At 39.6% G+C, this 18681-nt stretch overlaps 2 protein-coding genes across 2 annotated transcripts; both read left to right on the top strand.

Annotated features, from left to right (window-relative positions):
* The first annotated feature begins 1624 nt into the window (after positions 1 to 1624).
* Positions 1625 to 12172, top strand: lrp10 (low density lipoprotein receptor-related protein 10). The gene is made up of 10 exons (XM_041985791.1): positions 1625 to 1704; positions 4244 to 4421; positions 4588 to 4620; positions 4886 to 5030; positions 5310 to 5503; positions 5645 to 6207; positions 6304 to 6740; positions 8437 to 8631; positions 9126 to 9255; positions 10348 to 12172. The coding sequence occupies exons 2-10, from the start codon at positions 4373 to 4375 to the stop codon at positions 10990 to 10992; spliced, it is 2391 nt and encodes a 796-aa protein (XP_041841725.1). The 5' UTR covers positions 1625 to 1704; positions 4244 to 4372; the 3' UTR covers positions 10993 to 12172.
* Positions 12173 to 13019: 847 nt separating this feature from the next.
* LOC121640718 (leishmanolysin-like peptidase 2) lies at positions 13020 to 18648 on the top strand. Its single transcript, XM_041986571.1, has 14 exons — positions 13020 to 13392; positions 13464 to 13557; positions 13979 to 14030; positions 14125 to 14274; positions 14493 to 14618; positions 14739 to 14823; positions 14977 to 15119; positions 15194 to 15377; positions 15481 to 15547; positions 15922 to 16018; positions 16239 to 16346; positions 16457 to 16588; positions 18129 to 18206; positions 18344 to 18648. The coding sequence occupies exons 1-14, from the start codon at positions 13020 to 13022 to the stop codon at positions 18509 to 18511; spliced, it is 1857 nt and encodes a 618-aa protein (XP_041842505.1). The 3' UTR covers positions 18512 to 18648.
* Positions 18649 to 18681: the final 33 nt, after the last annotated feature.

The raw sequence follows: 18681 nt of genomic DNA, 5'->3' as shown, positions 1-18681 counted from the left end.
TACTGTTACTGAATTTCCATAAATGAGCACAAATGATTTTACATATCTATTTGTTTCACTCCCAACATCTACAGTTTAGAATTACTCATTGGGAAATACAGTTTTACAAAATTACCATTCTTAGGTTCATGTGTGGCCTTATATCTGTGTTGTAATTTCATGTCTGTCTGTGACCATTTAACATCTTCGTGTGTGTGTGTGTCTTTTTCAGGGACACATATTCTTATACAAGAGGACAAAGACAAAAAGGTACTTGACTCTTTAAGTCCCCAGGACTGTGCCCAGATAATATCAGATGGGGCTCAGACCAGCAGACCAGGAAAAAGGTGGCATACGTAGATGACACCTTTTACAAAATGGGGATCTAGATTTTAAAATATAATGAACTGAGTATTACAACTCAAGTGGTCATCTAATGTAAAAAACAAAAAACAAAACAAACAAACAATAATAATAATAATTTAAAAAACACACACACAATCAGTTGTATATTTTTAATCAACAGTTGTGTATTGAGGATGATTCTGTATTAAATGACTTTAGTCACTGCTGCTCAAACACTTATACTTGATATTGATAACAAGTAAAACTTTCTTTGAGCCAAACTGATAGTTTTATCACTGTTTCTTCAGTATTTTTGGTTGTTTTAACTTCAATTGTCTGCTGGATTTATGACTTTTACATCCTCTTTATAAAATGTAAACAGTTTGGACAATTATCTCCTATGTAGGCAGTTGGTGAGATGCTGGATGAGTGCTGCATTATGGTTTTAACTGCCATAAATATGTCTGTATTTATACTTTTTGTTTATTTGTATTATTGATCTGATTTATTATGGAAATTGATTTTTTGTAATGACATCTGGTAGGAACCAAACATTCCTTGATCATTTTTGTTTTGTTTAATTGCTCTCTTAAAGCATGAGACAGAAAATTGTTTTTTCATGCTGAAAGAAGATATGTGCTGTCATAAGATTTTCTTTTTCTTTTTTGAACTACTTCTTTCCTTCTTGGGTATGTGCAGCCAGCAAGGTATGTTTATTTAGATCTGTGTACTGTGTACATTTATAGAACAATATGATGCTCTAAGTTATATGTAATTTTTATCTTTGTATGCTGACAGTTTGACGGTAGATTTCTTTATACATGCTAAGGTGTACTTAAATAAATCCATCTATGAACAAGAACTATGGCGTGGTGTTTATCCCGGAGGGAGTGACAATGATCATGAACATGGTAGTTTTGCTGTAGAACATCAGTACAATATCTTGCATTATGCATTTGGTTGCAGTTAGGCATTTTGAGTTTACCCAGGTAAAGGTCACTTTACTCTGATATTTGTTAAAATTTCATTGTCTATTCTTGTAACACCTGGGGGACCAGTCAGACACCCCAGGGTTGACCCCTGCTGTAAAAATGCTGTTTTGATACTTATGCCAACCATCACTGACATCTTGTGTTAAAAAATTGACATTGCACCCATTAGATTTCATTACTGCCGCTTATTTATACATCAACATTGCTGAGCTTTTTCCATATTAATATTCATAATCAACAGCTGATTAAAACACAAATTAATGTATATTTTTATGAATGACAGAAAAACTGCTCTTCCGTGTGCTTTACAAGCCCCGCCCCTCCTGTCATGAGCTGCAATATGCGGAAGTAGCTCAGAACTTGTCAACAAGAAAGGCCGACTGACATGGTAACGTATTCGCCTTCATTTTTTATTTATTTATTTTAAAATATGATTTCAGTATATCATTGTCGCTTTTGGTCTACATGCTGTGATTTCTTTGTGTCCCAAGATATTTAATGTTGTCCTTGGAAGTTTTTTCTTGTTGTGGAGCGGCCCAGAAAAACGAGTAAGCGAGCAACTGTGAAGAGGATGCTAGCTGTTAGCAGCTAGTGCGCTGGTAAAGCTCTTAGGACGGCGAGTAGCTGCTCCCTCCTGCTTTAAACCGAAACTGTGTCGTTATCTAATCTCAGGCCAAGATCTTAATATGTAGCAACCAGTTTGTGGTATTAATAAACTAGGACTCGATATTACAGGTTTTCATTTCACTAGAAGTAAGTGAAGAGTTTAATTTAGCTTAATTTTTGAGGATTTTGTCTCGGAAATGGGAGCTTTTTTGCCGTCGTTGTTTAGAAGATTATGGGAAGGAAATCGCTGTGTTGCGTTAGGACAAAAATAACCTCTGTTGTCAATGGGCCTCCCTAAGCATTGTCTTGTACTTTCCTGATCTGGCACACCACGGTGATCAAAAAATATGTGATGGTTTATCAGTTTTATTAGACAGTGATTTTGGGAGGAGCAGATGAAAAGTTCACGTCCCCTTTTTTAATATAGTTAACGTTGTCAGAAAATGGTTGAAACCGATTGTACCATGAGTAGGAAGTACAAGTATCAAATTTTATTTGGATGCAATCTAATTAGTTGTTAAATGGCATAAAACAACTAATGTAGAACAATCTTTCACGGTTGAAATAAACAGGTACAACCTAACTTTATTTGTTCTTTTTCTAATTTTGTATAACAAGAAAAAAATAGCACAAGCGAAATGCCTGATATGTTTTTTTTTTTTTTTGCATATCAAGTTTACCATTTGGCAATAAGCATTTTTATTTTTGAGTTATTAGTATTTTAACGTGAATACCTGACAGGCATTGAAAAGATAATGAGTAGCAGTTGTCTAGCTGGAAGAATAATGTCAAGTTTGGCCAAATAACTCAAAAACGGCACACTACAACTTAAATTCAACATGACATGGATGAAAACTGGATGGTTGTGATTTCATTAATCAATGGGATATATCTGTCTGACATAATTTTATGTTTGTCTTGTAACCTGCAAATTGCAGTTCCACCCAGGAATTAATAAAGTAATTTTCATTTAAATTAATTTCAACTTGCGACGGTCTTGTTAGATTATTTAAATCAGCTCCACAAAGTTATGGTTGATGAGTGTGAGGATGGATCCGAATGCCACTGAAGACAGAAAAGACCACCATGGGATGTTGGATAATGTGCTTCTCCCTAAATTATTTAGTTTCTTATAAATACGGCCTTTTAGTTGTTCCAAAAGTCAGAACCCAAACTGATGGTGAGTTCTCGTTACATCACTATGGCCCTTGACTGTGGAACAGCCTGCCAGAGAACCTCGGGGGGTTCAAGAGACTGTTGCTGTTTTTTAAAAGAAGCTGTAGACCTCCCTTTTTAGCTTAGCTTATAGCTGCTTCTTTATCTGTATTTTTATTCTTGTCACGCTTACCTATTTTTATTGTTTTAAAAATGTTTTTATCTACTTATTACTTTTTAACTCCAGTGTTTTCCTCCTGAGGATCCTTCACACCAGAGCTTTGCCCGCTCGGTCTGCAGGGTTTTTTGTCATGGTGACTGCCCATGTCTGGGGGGCCTGCACTGCAGCTTTGTGGCTGTAGTGTGGAGCCTCTCTTCAAAAGCTATCACCATCTCTACAGTTGTCCTTGTCGTTGTGTTCTTCTTCTCTCTCCTGCTCCTCGTCTTCTATGGTTTGTTTCTTTTGCTGGTCGCATGTCAGCAATACTGCTCAACACTGACGGATCTGCAAGGCCCCTGAAAACGCACCAGTTACGCACATAAATGTCTTAGGTCTGCATATCCGTCTTCTGCGGCAAGCTTAAATGATCTGGGTGATTGCTGTGGTGGCACCTTTTGTGGTCATGGGTGGGCTGGCTTTTGGTGTGAATGGATCCCCAAGATATTACTTCCTTAAAGCAGCGTCAAGCCAGATGTTTTCATCCTATTGATATTTTTATACCTACATTCAGTTAAGAGACAGTAACTAGGTATACTAGTTCATGTTTGTGCAGAATGGGGTAGGGTGGGTCAGGGGAGTACATGTACTTCATGTATGTGAAAGAGCCTATTATGAGTTGTGTGTGTTTTAAATTGTTATGTACTTCTGGAGTCATCAGAGTAATGAATAATCATTTTTTCCTTTCCTAATTTCATATAGCCATGCATGAGAATAAAATGTAAAGTAATATTTAGATTTAAGATGTTTCCAGTATCTTGTAGCCATGATAATCATCGGGATTTTTGATTGTGGAAGAAACAATTAGCTAATATGGAAAAATATTTAAAAAAAAGCTTGTTTTTACAAAATCCTTTGATGCTGTCAGGTGGAGTTCATAGCTGGGTTTAGACCCACAGTCAGCGTTTTAACAGGCTTTTCACTCATCCTTTTTACTTTCACTTTGCAGGCCAAGTCTTCCTGAACGAAGCCTCCTGAAATGGAGCTTAACTGACATCTACTAGATATACATTTTTAAACCTCCAAAGTTTTATTTTTTAATTAATTTTAAACTATTTAGAGGAGGACCATTACCACAATGACAGTCAGTCACAAACTATGCGCACTTCTAGTTTTCTCCATAACAGGTGAGCGACTACACACAGTGAATTTATTCTAGTGGCTTGGTCTTATATGTTTATTAGCCAAAGGTCACGTTTTTATATTTCATGTTGTATAACATTGAGAATCTGTCAGCTGTTTGAAAAACACCCTCCTGAATGTGACTTTTTTTTTTGCTTATTTCCTCTGTAGCATGCAGCCATTTTGAGCCTGCCCTCAGCTTTGGTAAGGAGTGAAATTAATTGGCAGTAAATCACGTGATCTGCAGATGTTATGAAACGATTTTTTCAATGTTGTATTCCTGTTTAATATCTTACCACCTTATGATTATGACAATAAATCCTGATTAACTTTTATGAGTGACATCTTTATGAAAATTAAACAAAATGGGTGTTGCTGCTTACTTTCATGTCCCGTCTCACAAAGTTAAAAGTATATTTTTATACAAATGTATATGTATTTATCTGTTACTCTTTATTTTGTTTCTTAGCCCACTGTGGGCATCTGCCTCAGGTCATAGACAGTAAAGTGGGAGAGATCAGGAGTTCTGCTTACCACAGCTGGTCCTACCGCTTTGGCTCAACTTATGACTGCTGGGTCATCAAAGGTTCAGACAAGGAACCCATCGTTCTCAGGTACAGATTCTGAGAAGTTTTAATTTGTACAGTCTTTCTATCAAAGCTCACAGAAATGGCATTCCTCATAGTTACTTGCTTCATGCCAGCTGGGATAATTATAGACTAAGGTAAAGGTGATTGGAATGTTGTTGCTTTTTTGTTTTGTTTTTGCCATATTGAAGGTATTGAGGTAGTGGATTTTTTTCTGATGGTTCGTGGCTTACTATTTTGTTTGAGGAAGGGAAGGTTTGCTTGTGCACTGATGTGCTTCTTTTTCTTTTTGCAAATCCTCCTCAGCTTCTCTCAGTTCTCAGCACGGTGTAAGAAGGAATGGGTTTCTATAAAATCGTCAACTGGGGGTGAGCCACTTGTTCTTTGTGGCTCCAAGCTGCCACAGCCATTGGAGTTCCCAGGGGGAAATATTACGGTGGTGCACCATTTTCTCCCGCACCTGTTCCCAGTGTCGTCGTTTCTACTAAACTATGCCAGAGGTATGATAATGATTATAATAATAATGTAGCATCTACTTTCTCAATTTCTTACAAAAAATTTCTTACAAGTTCCAGTTCTTACCATCCAAAAAAGTCTTTTAAATGTTTCATTTTCATCCACTTCTGTTTACTATTGTCCAGACTCAGGCGACTGCCCACAGACCTCTTTTAAATGCCTCGGGGGTCGGTGCCTCCCCCTCTCCTGGCGCTGTAACGGGCAGGTAGAGTGTCTTGGTGAAGGCATCGGCACGGATGAACTGGGCTGTGATGACGACATGGACTACATCCACCCAATAACTGAGGCTGTGTCATCTTCAGATATGAACAATGATTGGAACTTAGGGAGACCTAAAGTCACTGAGAAAACTCAGAGCTCAGTTAGACCAACTGATGGGTATGCTTACAGGGATTTCTGGTTCCCGGAGAGTGAGAAGGATAGAACAGATCAAGAGCAGCCTGTGACGCAAAAGAAGCTTACTGTGACTCCCACTCCCATTGAGTGGCCTTGCGGGGGGCTTCTTCAGACCTTTTATGGGACCTTCTCCCCTCCATCCTCGCGTGGTCTTAGGCAGTTCTGTGTTTGGACTCTGGACCCTCAGGACTCCAGGCCACTAAGATTGGACCTGCAGCAGCTGACCCTGGGGTCAGGGGATAGGCTCACCATCTACAACAGAGAGGAAGGCAAAGGAGACATTATCAAAAATGTGAGTATACTTCACCAAATATTTTTAAAAACTTTTTTGCTAAAAAACAAAACAAATCCTTTTGGTGACACAGTGCCTCCTCTTTGCCTTTGACAGATCACCAGTGCATCCAATTACAAGCCAGTCCAAGTTGAGTCCCACACTGGTGTGCTGTCTCTAGCTTATGAGAGACTTCCTGGCTCGATGGGGAGCGGTTTTAAGGCTACATTCCATGTAGGCACTTACTGTCCTCCATGGGAAGGTCGGTGTGGAGGAGCAGCAGGAGGTTGCTTTACCCAGGAGCAGCGCTGTGATGGGAGATGGGACTGTTCTGAGACTGGGAAGGATGAGCAAGGTTGTGGGGGCTGCAGCCAGAACCAGTTTGCATGCGGAGTGGCCGGACAGAGAGCAGCGGTGTCCAACCATTTTGCTGGCAGACCGCTGTGTTACGAGGTGACCAAGAGATGTAACTACCAACTGGAGTGTGCTGATGGCAGTGATGAGAGGGACTGCACTGTGTGCCAGCCAGGGACCTTCCACTGTGACAGTGACAGGTTAGTGTGCACATTATGGGTGCTGCTACATACTACAATATTAAGAGTGATCGACGTCATCAGTAATGGAATGGGGGAAAAAAATACTTTATCCTCAAATAGAAAAACGTGTATGAGATGTCATTTGTGTATTGCGTGTGTTCCATAAACAAGTGTGTTTTACATGGTTATATTTTTAACATTGTTTGTGCTTTAGTGTCCTTTATTATTCAGCAGGTAGATGAGAAAGTGGGTCAGGAAGATGTCGGTATCAAACCTGGGTTGGTTGTTTTATATAGGCTAGCGGCTGCTATGCTGCGTGAGCTAAACACCGCACCCACAGGAGCGTTAAGCAACAACAAAAGCAGTTATTTTCCTCATCTTTCCATCTCGTCTTTTTGCTCTTGGGATTAGTAACCCTGCTGCTCTAGTCGGTTGCCTCCACTATCGTTGAAAACTCTGACAGAAACGGCTGCTAAACTTTCCTCCTCCACGCCAAGCTCAAGTGGCTGGGGAGAGGTGATTACTCCTGGGTGAAGCAGCAGCTAAGGCTTAGCTCCTTTTCCTTTACGAAGCAGTGGTGAAGCAGACAAGCAACTCTGCTGGAACTAGCAGAGCTGTTTGGTGTTTATTAATGAAGCTTGTAGCAAAAGTTTTCTCACTGCAACTTTCTCTGCTCCGACATTCCCCCTTCCCCTCCCTACTGCCCTGACTCCTGCGCTGTGCGCCTCTTCTCCTTTCCAGCCATGCTGTTCTTTTAATGCAGCGCTGTAAACACCATCATGTTTCTGCACAATGACACATAACTGCTCCAAACAAAACGTCAACTTTAAAAAAAAGAAAGCCGTCTTTGTGCGCCGTTTCAACTAATCGATTATTCGACTATTCGTGCACCTCCCTACTATTTAGTGACGCAGGAGAACACTATTCCAAGAACAGTGGAAATAATAAAGTAACCTGTCCAAAAAGCAAACAGATTAGGGCAAAGACAAAACATATAACTAAGGTGACAAGGACAGCCATGGCATTTGTCACACTTAACCTCCACTTCCAGATGTATCTTAGAGAGTCTGGACTTTGAGAAATGGACCCTGTGTAGCACTTTGAATTGGATAAGCCCAAGACAAACACAAGAGGCGGTAGACTGTATCCTAACTAAGTTTTTAAGTATGTGGCCTTAACTTTGTGTACTTTGTAGTTTACAGTTGTATTTGGTGACAGATCCATAAATGGATGTAATAATAAGCCCTGGAAGTGGACTTTTGAATTTGTAGGTACACTAAATGCTCCGTACGCATGCGGAGTTTTTTGTATAATAAGATTTGGGGTTATTTTCAACATGCTGTAGTTACAGTGAAATATTTTGAGATAGTGTAATTTTAAAGTATCAAGGAGCCCAGTGTTTTGAACTGTATTTAACAAACTGACTGCTTTAAACTGTTGTTCTAAACAAAATGATAACTTAAGAAAACCTCAGATTTTGAGTAAAATTAGCAGAAAATTAAATTATTGCATTTACTATAGGTCATCAATCAATCATCAATAACTGAATCAACTCTTGTCTATCACTGTGACAGCATCTCATCCAGTTTCATGGTTTCTCTTGTGCCTTATAGAGACATAGGGCATGTGTTCATATTTTCATGTGAGGTGGAATCTCTTGCTCGTGTTACACCTGCATACTCCAGTAACAGACTGCCCATTGTTTCCTCTGCAGGTGTGTGTTAGAGAGCTGGCGCTGTGACGGCCAGATGGATTGTAAAGACGGCACTGACGAGCTCAACTGCACCGTCATGCTGCCCCGTAAGGTCATTACAGCGGCAACAGTGGGCAGCCTTGTTTGTGGACTGTTGCTGGTCATCGCCATGGGCTGCACGTGTAAACTGTACTCGCTCAGGACCAGAGAATATAGGTAAATCTTACTGTTTAATTTGAGGTGGGGCATAAAAATAAATTCTGCTTTGAAGGCAAGATCCCTTTGTTTCGACATAGGCTTTGCTGTAGCATTAAAGGGAGATGCCTCCGTCTGAATTTGTGCTGATAGTCTTAGATAGTGACTCGGCAGATTCATGCTTTGTTTTCTGAGCCGCTTTAGTTTAAGTTGTTGCCAGGACTACATGCCAGAATCTCACACAGCACTGTCAGTACATGCTGCAGTCCAGTTTGTCTGATAAAAAGATTCCCATATGCAACTTGTCTCAGCTCGGTGAGTTGTATAAAGTGTACTCATAAAAATGTACATTAACGCTATTAAGCAACATTTTGAGTTGTCATTTTTCTGTTAAAATTGGATTTAACAGTAATGTATACTGCAAACAGAAAACCTAACATTCTAGCATTAGCTGTCATTACTAACTTTACAATGTCTCTGCTTGCATCTAAAAGTGTGTTTTTTGGGTGGGGTAGCTTGTTTGCTCCAATAAGCCGCCAGGAAGCAGAGTTGATCCAGCAACAGGCTCCTCCCTCCTACGGTCAGCTGATTGCCCAGGGAATCATCCCCCCAGTGGAGGATTTCCCCACAGAAAACGCCAGTGAGGTGAGAGAGCAAGGAGCTGCATTTAAAACCTGAAATTATCCTCATATAATCAGTCAGTAATCCATAATCATTTCAGGGCTACATGTGTGCAGGCCAAATACAGTATTGTAAATACTGTATTTGTATACAGTATATAAAATTGAATGTAACCTCTTGATCAGTCACTGATGAAGTACCTTTTTAGGAAATTCAGGTTACATAGAAATCTATTAGAAAATGTCCCTGCTTCTCATTTTACCTGTTAGCATCTTCCTTCAACATCTTTCTAGTGAGTTTACTGTATCAGTCAAGGCTTGTTTCTCCTGGAACAAAGAACAATGTTTATTTTGTACATTATGTACTGTATATACACCTGGATTGACCTTAATTCTTATTCTGCAGTCATTACCAAAGGGGCATGCTTAGTTTCTGTGGTTTTCCATCACGTCTAGTTTCAGAGGAGCAAGATGATGAACATGGGAAAATGGAAAACCTGAGGCTTCTATAGTAATCTGATAAACTAAACTGTACAAATTTCTTACTGTTGATAACTGGATGGCCTTCATAAATTGTTTAAATTTGCTGTTTAATATCACCAGTGTACTTCTGCTTACTAAACCTGTACTGTTGCAACAAAGCAATTTCCCCAATAAGAGACTAACTAAGGTTTTCTTATTTGTATTCCTAAATGTGCTTAGGTTGAAAAGAGAGGGAAAAAAAAGCACACAGGTGCTATAAACTGTAAACATGGAAATGCTTACATGCATTTTTTCCCTCACAAAATAATCTATGGTAGTGCTCTGGGTCTTAAATGTTTATCCTCTTAAGTCAGCATTATTCCCCCAGCATACTTTGGGTAGAAGTAGGAATATAAAGATGAACCAAATGTGCTGTTATTATGCAAGTAATTTCAGAAGTGTTGGACTATTTCTCTGCGAGAACAGTAAAGTTTGTGGAGGCATTAAGTGTTTAAAACAAAACCTTCAGTCATTCTTTCAACATCAATGTTTTGGCTAGATCACTCTGCAGGCTTTTAACACCTTTAGGTGTATTTTTTTTTAACCCTTTTACTCTTTTTTCACTCTCTATGCCTTTTATTTTCCACCTTGTCAGACCTCCTCTCTTTCTCTGAGAGGAATCCTTCAGCTTCTCCGTCAGGATGCTGCCAACTCCCCACACCGCAGACGGAGGCCCCGATTTGTCCGCCGGGCTGTTCGCCGCATGAGGAGGTGGGGTCTGATCCCTAGGCCTACCTCCAGGCCGACTCAAACCTCAAGCTCCAGCCAGCAGCAGTCGAACGCCGCTCCCGCTGGTCAGGAAGCATCTAACTCCACGCCAACAAGCTCCTCGTCGGCCGTAGAGGCCGTCAACCAGCCAGTCCCTCAAAAACTTTGCCTATTGGCTCAGACGGAGCAACAGCAGCAGGAAACGCTGCCTCCTCTATTGCCACTGCCTCTGCCGTCTGTTGCCTCCCCACCTCCCCCTCCATACGTTCCCCCGGCTTCACCCCTGGACACTCCCCAGACTCCTCCTGTTGCCATCCCCCCTAGCAGCCCGTCTCTGGCCTCCATCTTCCACACACTAGGCCTGAGTATTTCCCTTTTCAGGGCTTCACCCTCTTCCTCCTCCACCAATTCCATGCCTCTTTCTGCCTCTCCTTCCTTCTCCTCCTCGTCGTCCTCCTCAGATGACGAGGTGCTGCTCATACCGTTGTCTGAAGACACCACGTCAGAAGATGATGTGCCCCTGCTTACCTGAATGACTTCCTCACTCAGTATCCCACACCTTTGCTGTATCTCCCTTACACTTTAATAACTGAAACCTAGTCTTTCCATATTTGTTTGAACTTAAGCACAGGAGCACCCTGCAACAAGACTCATCCTCTCTGTGCAAGTCTGGTGCCTTTTTGAAATTGTTTAGATTTGGGTTTGTTGACGTTTGGAATCAGGTATTGGACTATTGGTTTTATTTCCCTAAAGTGAAGATGAGACATGGCTGGTGTATGTTAAAATGAACCATTGTTGAGTATTGGACGTGCACTTTACACTGGGCTGCACAGAGAAGGTAAACTTTTGCACAGACGGATCTTCCCTATCCAGATACTGAGGCAGGCTACTGTCAGACTGATTTGAGTTCTTAAGATTGAAATTATTGTGTTTGTGTGACTGCAACTGTGTGAATGCAACTGCATTTTAGTCTTATGTAGACAGTGGAGTATGACTCTGGATGTGAATTGTCTCAGCATACTTCTGCCACTTGCATTCAGTCTGATGTTGGATCACAAATATTTTATTGAAGGAAAAAAAAAAAGTAGTTTCCCCTATTTAAGTGCCTTTTAAGGAGTTTCCTGTTAATAGCTTGAGGATATTGACAAGTCCTGAATACACACTGCACACAAAAACACACAAAGGCTCATGTTTTCTTCACATCCTAGCACGCATCAACACAATGGTGGTTTTATTATTACATGAAAAATGCATGTTTACTCTGCAAACTGGCAATAACCTTTTGGGACCCCTGTTTTAGTGCACATTGATTGCAAAGTAACTACGTGTTTAAGTACACATAGGCAAACCTTTCCAAATGAATGAATGTAATCTATAAAGGTAAATGTTTCAACAGACAATCTCTTTGGTGCCTGATTTTTATGATTTGTGTGTGTAGTGTGGGGCAGGAAGATGAGGTGCCCTAATGATGAAAAGGGGCCCCAAAATTCACAGAATAACCTCAACTTCTGATGGGACTCGAATGCTTTGTCACCTTTGACGCAACAGACTTGTGGTGTGCCATTTGTATTATTATCATACATGTTATGTTTTTATTTCAACTAGCTGCATATCTTTTTCTTTAAAGTTCTTTTTGCTTTGTTGAATGTATTAGGATCTATGTGGAGTAGCCAGAAATTTTTAATTTGCAAAGTAATGAAGAAATAAAAGGACAAAAAAAAAGGCAATTTTATGATTTTTAAAGGGTCAACTTCACTGTATATAAGTAAAAAAATGTGGCTGTGATTAAACAATTTGCACTTTTATGTTTTTGGCTTTGTGCTTGTGTTTCTGGGGGAGGAGTAAAGTGTATGCATAGCAGCTGACACCTAAGTAACACATGGAAGACTTTGCATTGTGCTTTGTATTCTGAAGTTAAGTAGAAATTCACACAAACTGATGAGAGGAGCTCTTTTAGTCATTCTGGAAGGGTCACTCATGCAGGATTGAAGCAACCGCTGAAGAAGTTTTGTGCTTTACTGTTGAGTGATGAGACTACATGGAGGGATTAAGGTTTGTGATTAATGCTGTTTGCCTGCTCATCAAAAAGATTACACAGAAACCTGCATTCATTAGTAAGTTCTGACATTTGAAGAAAGCCAGTTGAGTTCTGCTTTATGCATTATGTCAAGCTTAACCCTAAATAATGGCTGCCAAAAGTTAAAAAAAATGTTATTGAATTTCTGACTTGGAAAAAAATACTACAACTTAAGTAACTGCAATCTGGACTTAGTGGATTTTAACTTATGTTGAATATTGCAAAGTCCAGTGAGCCGGTAAACCAACCGAAAAAACAGACTGATGGGACTTTGATGCAATAAATGCACAGAGATGTTAAATGTCATTTTTGCATCCAGTAATTCAGCACATTACAAGAAGAAAATTAAAGCATTGCAGTAAAAAGGATTTTAGAAGATTTTTGAACTCTCAGTTCTGCAGAATTTGATCGCCTCTACTTAAAACTCATTTTACTCATCTTTTAACAACAACTTGACCTCCATACAGAGACTCTGTTCTTGGATGTTGCTGGTGGTGTTAGTGATGATGCTCGAGCTTCCAGGAGCTCTGCACAAGTGCATCTTTGATGATGTTCAGGCTCAGGTCAAAGTGGTCAGAGCAGCACCCATCCAGTCACATGACCAGCCCAAACTCAAAGCCCTGAACGGGATCAAGCATCTGCAAACCTCTAGACCGCCAGCCAGGCATGCTGGAGTAGCAGTGAAGCTGAGGAGCGTTCTGGGTGAGTCAGCCTCACCTACTTCAGCAGCTCCACAGTCAATCAGGATAAAGACCTGGACTACCACAGAGAGTGATAACCTATCAAAAGCTGAGAGAGGAAGGCTGGATGCAGCAGTACACGAGGCTTTGAGGGTGATATCCTCTGTACTGTCAGGTGAAAAACACAACACACGTGACACACTCATGTACATATATAAAATGAGACTAACATAAACTGTTTAACAGTGAACAGAACTGTGGGCCCATTGCTGCTCAGGAGAGACATTAACAAATACTGCAAGTTTCTCTGGAAAAATTCAAGTACCATCAACTACAACAGGTACAGCTGTGGAACTCCAGTCCTTCAAAAAACATTTTCTTTTAAATGTAGTTATTTCACAAAGATTTCATTTTTATTTTATTGACACATCAGCAAACTCCACAAAGAAATATTCCAGAGATGATCTGCCCAATTTAGTACTACATCACATACTGCATCTTCAGTCTATTATAGCATGAAAATCCTCAGTCAGAGTAAATTTGATCATGTTTTCTAGTTGAACAGTTCAGCTTTCTCACAAGTTAAGATTTAAACAGTTGAAGATGAATAATTAACTAGTTGTAAACAATTATCTTCACAAAAAACAGATCTTAAATGTTTAGTAGATTTAGTTTTGATAATTCATTGTTTTCTCTAAATTATAGGCATAATTCAAAAACTTTATTTTAAGTAAAAAAAACTTACAGCTTTCTTTTCTCAGGTGTGGCAGAGCCAACAGCAACTACAGATCTGAGACTTGTCTGGATGTAACAGTGAGAATCACATTTTTGTTTTCAAATTAATTTCACGTATGCCTCTGTTTGTTGCTTTTCCATTAAAACTGTTGGCTAAACCTGTTATAAACAGATCCCAGATGACCACCTGGCTGGATGCCATATTTACCCAGAGGCTGGTTACTCTCGCAGGATTGTCCTCAGAACTGAAGGTGCCGGACTTTCTGACACAGACTTCCTGCTTTATCTCCACATGCAGACCACTGACAAGTGCAGAGCAGAGGTGAAAACTTATCTAAAATATTTAAAAAAAACTTTTAAAGTTAGGTTGATTAAGATCTGAGAAATGTTATTGGACTGAATAGTACAATCTACATCAGTACTATTCTCACACATATCACATAATTCTTTACCTGTACTGGTTTACAGTTCTACACTAATAAAAGTTCATCGTAGATGTTTTTTCATTGGTTTTATCTTGTCTCTTCACTTCCTGTTCAGCTGAACGTGTTGGCATACGCTGCCCACTGCCAGACGGACACACACGGGCGACCTGTAGCAGGGGTGGTGGTCTTCTGCAGAGACAGGCTGAAAGGAACTACATACAGTCACCAGACTACTGTGCAGGTTTGATTCATTGTGGGGAAAATTTTATGTTTTTATTATGGGAAATGACATCTGTTAACATTTGATAGTGAGATTAAAATGATGAAATATAATTATATTTCTAACGTATTTGTCTTCCAGACTGTGATTCATGAGTTGTTTCATGCGCTTGGCTTCTCTAAAGAGCTCTTCAGCACCTGGCGAGACTGTTTCTCCTCTCCTGAAGGTTAATTACTTTTTTGCTGTGTTAATTAAATGTTAGTGGATGTCTTTATTCTTTTGTTGTGTGTGAGTTTATTTGTGAAAATAATATATATGATGGATGTTTTTTGGGCAGAAAATGGTTACTTTCGTGCATTTCTCTCTGATACTGTACTAGATGGTAGATGTTCTCCTCGTGGCAAAGTGATTCACTCTGATGGATCAGGCCAGGTGAGGATTTATACTCCATCCATCATCTCAGCCCTGCAGAAGCACCTAGTGTCCACTGATTCTGAACTAGGAGGGCCACTGGAGAACCTGGTACTGAGCAGCTCAAGTTCAGCAGCTTTCCTGCTTCACACCCCTTCTTGTCTGATTATGGATTTATTCTTAAGGATGCATCCACAGACAGACTGTCCTCTCACTGGGAGTCCCGGGTCCTGCAGGGGTCGATAATGGCGGCAGTGCTGGAAGATCCCACTACAGTCCGGATTGACCCAGTCACCTTAGCTGCATTGCAGGACACAGGATGGTACACTGTCAATTTAAGTTGGGCACAAAGTCTGGTCTGGGGAGATGGTAAGAAACTATAGTTTTAAAATAATCTAAAATGCCTGAAACATGCTACTGAAGTTTTGCAGAAAAATAAATCCATAGTTTGATGGTGAATGTGCTTTTATAGGTGAAGGAGCCACGTTTGGCTCTTTGTCAACCTGCCAGGACAACTCATCCTTTTTCTGCAGTGGCAGGTACATCAGTATTTTGTATTTGCTTTAAGTTAGGTTTGGAGATGGCACATGGTTTCCTTGTGCGGCGTGACTTAGCAAGGTAGAGCAGTCGTCCTGTAGCCTGAGGATTGCTGGTTCAATCCTCGGCCTGTCAAGCTCATGTCGAGGTGTCCCTGAGCAAGACACCGAACCCCAAATGGCTCCTGATGGGTCGTGGTTGAGCGCCCTGCATGAAGGTTTGTGAATGTGTGTGTGAATGGGTGAATGTGATGTATGATGTAAAGCGCTTTCAGTGTCATTCCAGGTGCAGTAAAGCGCTATATAAATACAGACCATTGACCATCTTCATTCTAAAAAAATATTTTCTTCTTTAATGTGTCATACTCCCCTCTTAGTAGACTGGGGTGTCATTTCCTTCACCTCCACAAGGGGGAGTGTCAGACTGATCAATACCTGGAAGGTTGCAGAATCTATAAACTCTTAAAGAATGGAGTAAGTTGCAGTTCAGAAATCTATTGTTTTTGATTATAAATCACCCAAAATGATATTTTTCTCTCTTTTTTAAAAAAATGAATTATACCTTATTCTTAATTCCTTAACATCAAGATTCAAACTTTTTTCATAACTGTGCTTTAAATTTGGGGTCAGATCCATAATTTATGCATTTTTATAACTACATCAATTTATTTGCACCATTTTATCTCTTCTTCAGAGTGAATGTTGGAAAAAAGAAAATTCCAGGTGGCCAGCTGGAGAAAACTGGAGCGGAGAGATTCATGGTTTTGACAGTCGCTGTTTCTTCTCCAGTCTTATCAGACAAGTGTGTGTGTGTGTGTGTGTGTGTATGTTGTGACAGTACGAATGTGTGCCTCCTGTTTTCTTTTGTAAACATAACTCTCCATTTCTCCACCTGTCTGTCTCGTGGCTCAGGAGGACTTTGTTCAGATCAGCAGCTCTGTAGAGGGACGCTGTTACAGACACAGGTGTACTGGACTGAATAGGTACCAAATCCAAGTGTTTGGCTCTGGGTGGGTTGACTGTCCAGCAGGGGACACTATTCAGGTAATGTCCCACACAATAATGGGGAACTATGTCATTTTGAAATGCAGCTTTCACTGTTTAGAAAACTTTGATTAAATATATTATTTACTATTAAAACAAATAATGTTATTAAATCTAAGATTAATATTATGTATCTTGATGTTAGTAAAATATTCATATTTCTTTTTAAACAAATATTGGTTGTGATGGAATAAATTAATATTTTTAATAAAGCATTATATAGCTTATTGATAATAAAGCATATTGATTAAAATGGTTTATTCAGAGTATCTGTTCACATTAAATACACACTGTACACCGATGACACAAAGCACAAAAAGTCAAAGTAAACGCTGGTGATACTTATAAAACTTTCTAAATGCACCATTAGACTATGATATAACCTAACCAAACTAACATGATTAATAGGATATGATATAAATTATGTAATCCATCCACCCACTTTCTACCTGCTTATTCCTGGAAAACATCCCAGCTGTTATTAGGCGAGATGAAGGGTACAGCTTGGACCACTGGCCGGTTACATGATAAAATATACTTGGTGAGATTTAGATGTTAAAGAACTCTCAAAACCGCAAAATAGGGTAAAACATAACACATGAATGACAAAATCCTTACAGTTGTTTTTGGGGCTTGAACTTTTCTTTAATTGGAAATCACTATTTTTACAAAACTGCTCACCAATGGCAGGGTAGTTCACAGAAAGCATCACAACTGTTGTTTTTACGGCATCAGACATTCAACCTGCCTCACCTCGCAGCACTTATATAAATTACAGGTTAAGCCTTTATACTGAGGCACTTTCCAAATATACAAGTAAACAACTATTTACAACCCAACACCATGGAAATTGTTTACATAATACGTACATTATGGCTAGTTACGAATAATAAAATAAATAAATAATAATAATGATTTTATTTAAAAGTGCATTTCATGAAACCCAAGGACACTTTACAACAAAAAGATAAAACAGCAATGGATAAAATCAGCAAAGAAAACGAGGACAATGTAGTTGGACTTAAAGTGAGCTGGACATCTTAAAGTAGTCATAAGTCTAGATCTGAAGTGTAAAGAGAGCCAATATTGACTCTCTAAATACATAATAGAAAAGAATAACAAGCATCCAAACAAAAACTAACAATGAATATGTTCTGTAGAAAATTAAGTAAATGGTAATAGTGATATCTAAAGTTTGAAAACAGCACCACACATTTAAAACTATTTCAAAATCCTTGTTTGCACTTAATCATGAGAAGCATAGTAAGTGAGCAAACTGTAGGAACGATCCAGCAAGGTGATAAATGGAAATGTGCATGTGGCAACCATAACCACACAAAAATGTGAGAGCATGTCTGAGCTGAAAACAGCTAAGAAAGCTGCAACAAGCACAACACGTCTTCTCCATTATTCTACAGATGATAAAATTTAAAGTGACAATGATGTATTGAGATTGCAACATACTGTACTGTACAGTCCTGTTAGACTTTGGCACGATGTAGCCTACGTCATGTCTTTGCCTTTTTTCTTAACATTTCAGATAGAAGGATACCAGGGTTCCGTTTTCTGCCCAGACAGAAGGTTATGTCTGTACCCTGATGTTACTCCTCCATCAGAAGTTGGAAACCCACTTCATTCCTGCTTTACATGGTACGGAAAACTTTAAACTTGCTTCTGTTTTGTACTAGTCTATTACTTATAATAACTTTATTCTGTTGCTTTTTGTTTAGCGACCCCCTCCAGAGTTTAACTCAGAATGGCTCGTCTCTGCACAGGCCACCTGCAGACTCCGCTGTAGCTGCAGCTCTCTGCTTCACTGCTGCTGTGTGTTTCCTGATCGCACTGCTGGTGTCTTACAGAAAATGTCAGACCAGTTTGGTCAGGATCCACAACGTGTCCGCAGAGAATCATAACGAGCTGTAGGAAGCCTGACTTTATGAATAATGAAATGTAACTAAACTTTCAGTGTTGACAGACTTCAATAAACTGATTTTGAGAACAATGAATGAGCCATTTGTGTCCCACTGGAAAATACTGCCACACGAGCTTCAGAAAGAACAGTAACTCACAAGGATCAGATTCATCTGATTGTG

This window comes from Melanotaenia boesemani, chromosome 5 (genome assembly GCF_017639745.1).
Source record: "Melanotaenia boesemani isolate fMelBoe1 chromosome 5, fMelBoe1.pri, whole genome shotgun sequence".
Classification (NCBI taxonomy): Eukaryota; Metazoa; Chordata; class Actinopteri; order Atheriniformes; family Melanotaeniidae; genus Melanotaenia; species Melanotaenia boesemani.
Note: the sequence above shows the minus strand (reverse complement) of the source record. Positions and strands in the feature narration are given on the sequence as shown.

Coding starts and splice junctions, on each gene's coding strand:
- lrp10 (XM_041985791.1), top strand. CDS start 4,373: ATGACAGTCAGTCACAAACTATGCGCACTTCTAGTTTTCTCCATAACA. Junction 5,504..5,644: donor TCTACTAAACTATGCCAGAG/GTATGATAATGA, acceptor ACTATTGTCCAG/ACTCAGGCGACTGCCCACAG. Junction 8,632..9,125: donor CTCAGGACCAGAGAATATAG/GTAAATCTTACT, acceptor TGGGTGGGGTAG/CTTGTTTGCTCCAATAAGCC.
- LOC121640718 (XM_041986571.1), top strand. CDS start 13,020: ATGTTGCTGGTGGTGTTAGTGATGATGCTCGAGCTTCCAGGAGCTCTG. Junction 13,558..13,978: donor AGTACCATCAACTACAACAG/GTACAGCTGTGG, acceptor TTCTTTTCTCAG/GTGTGGCAGAGCCAACAGCA. Junction 18,207..18,343: donor ATGTTACTCCTCCATCAGAA/GTTGGAAACCCA, acceptor AGTTTAACTCAG/AATGGCTCGTCTCTGCACAG.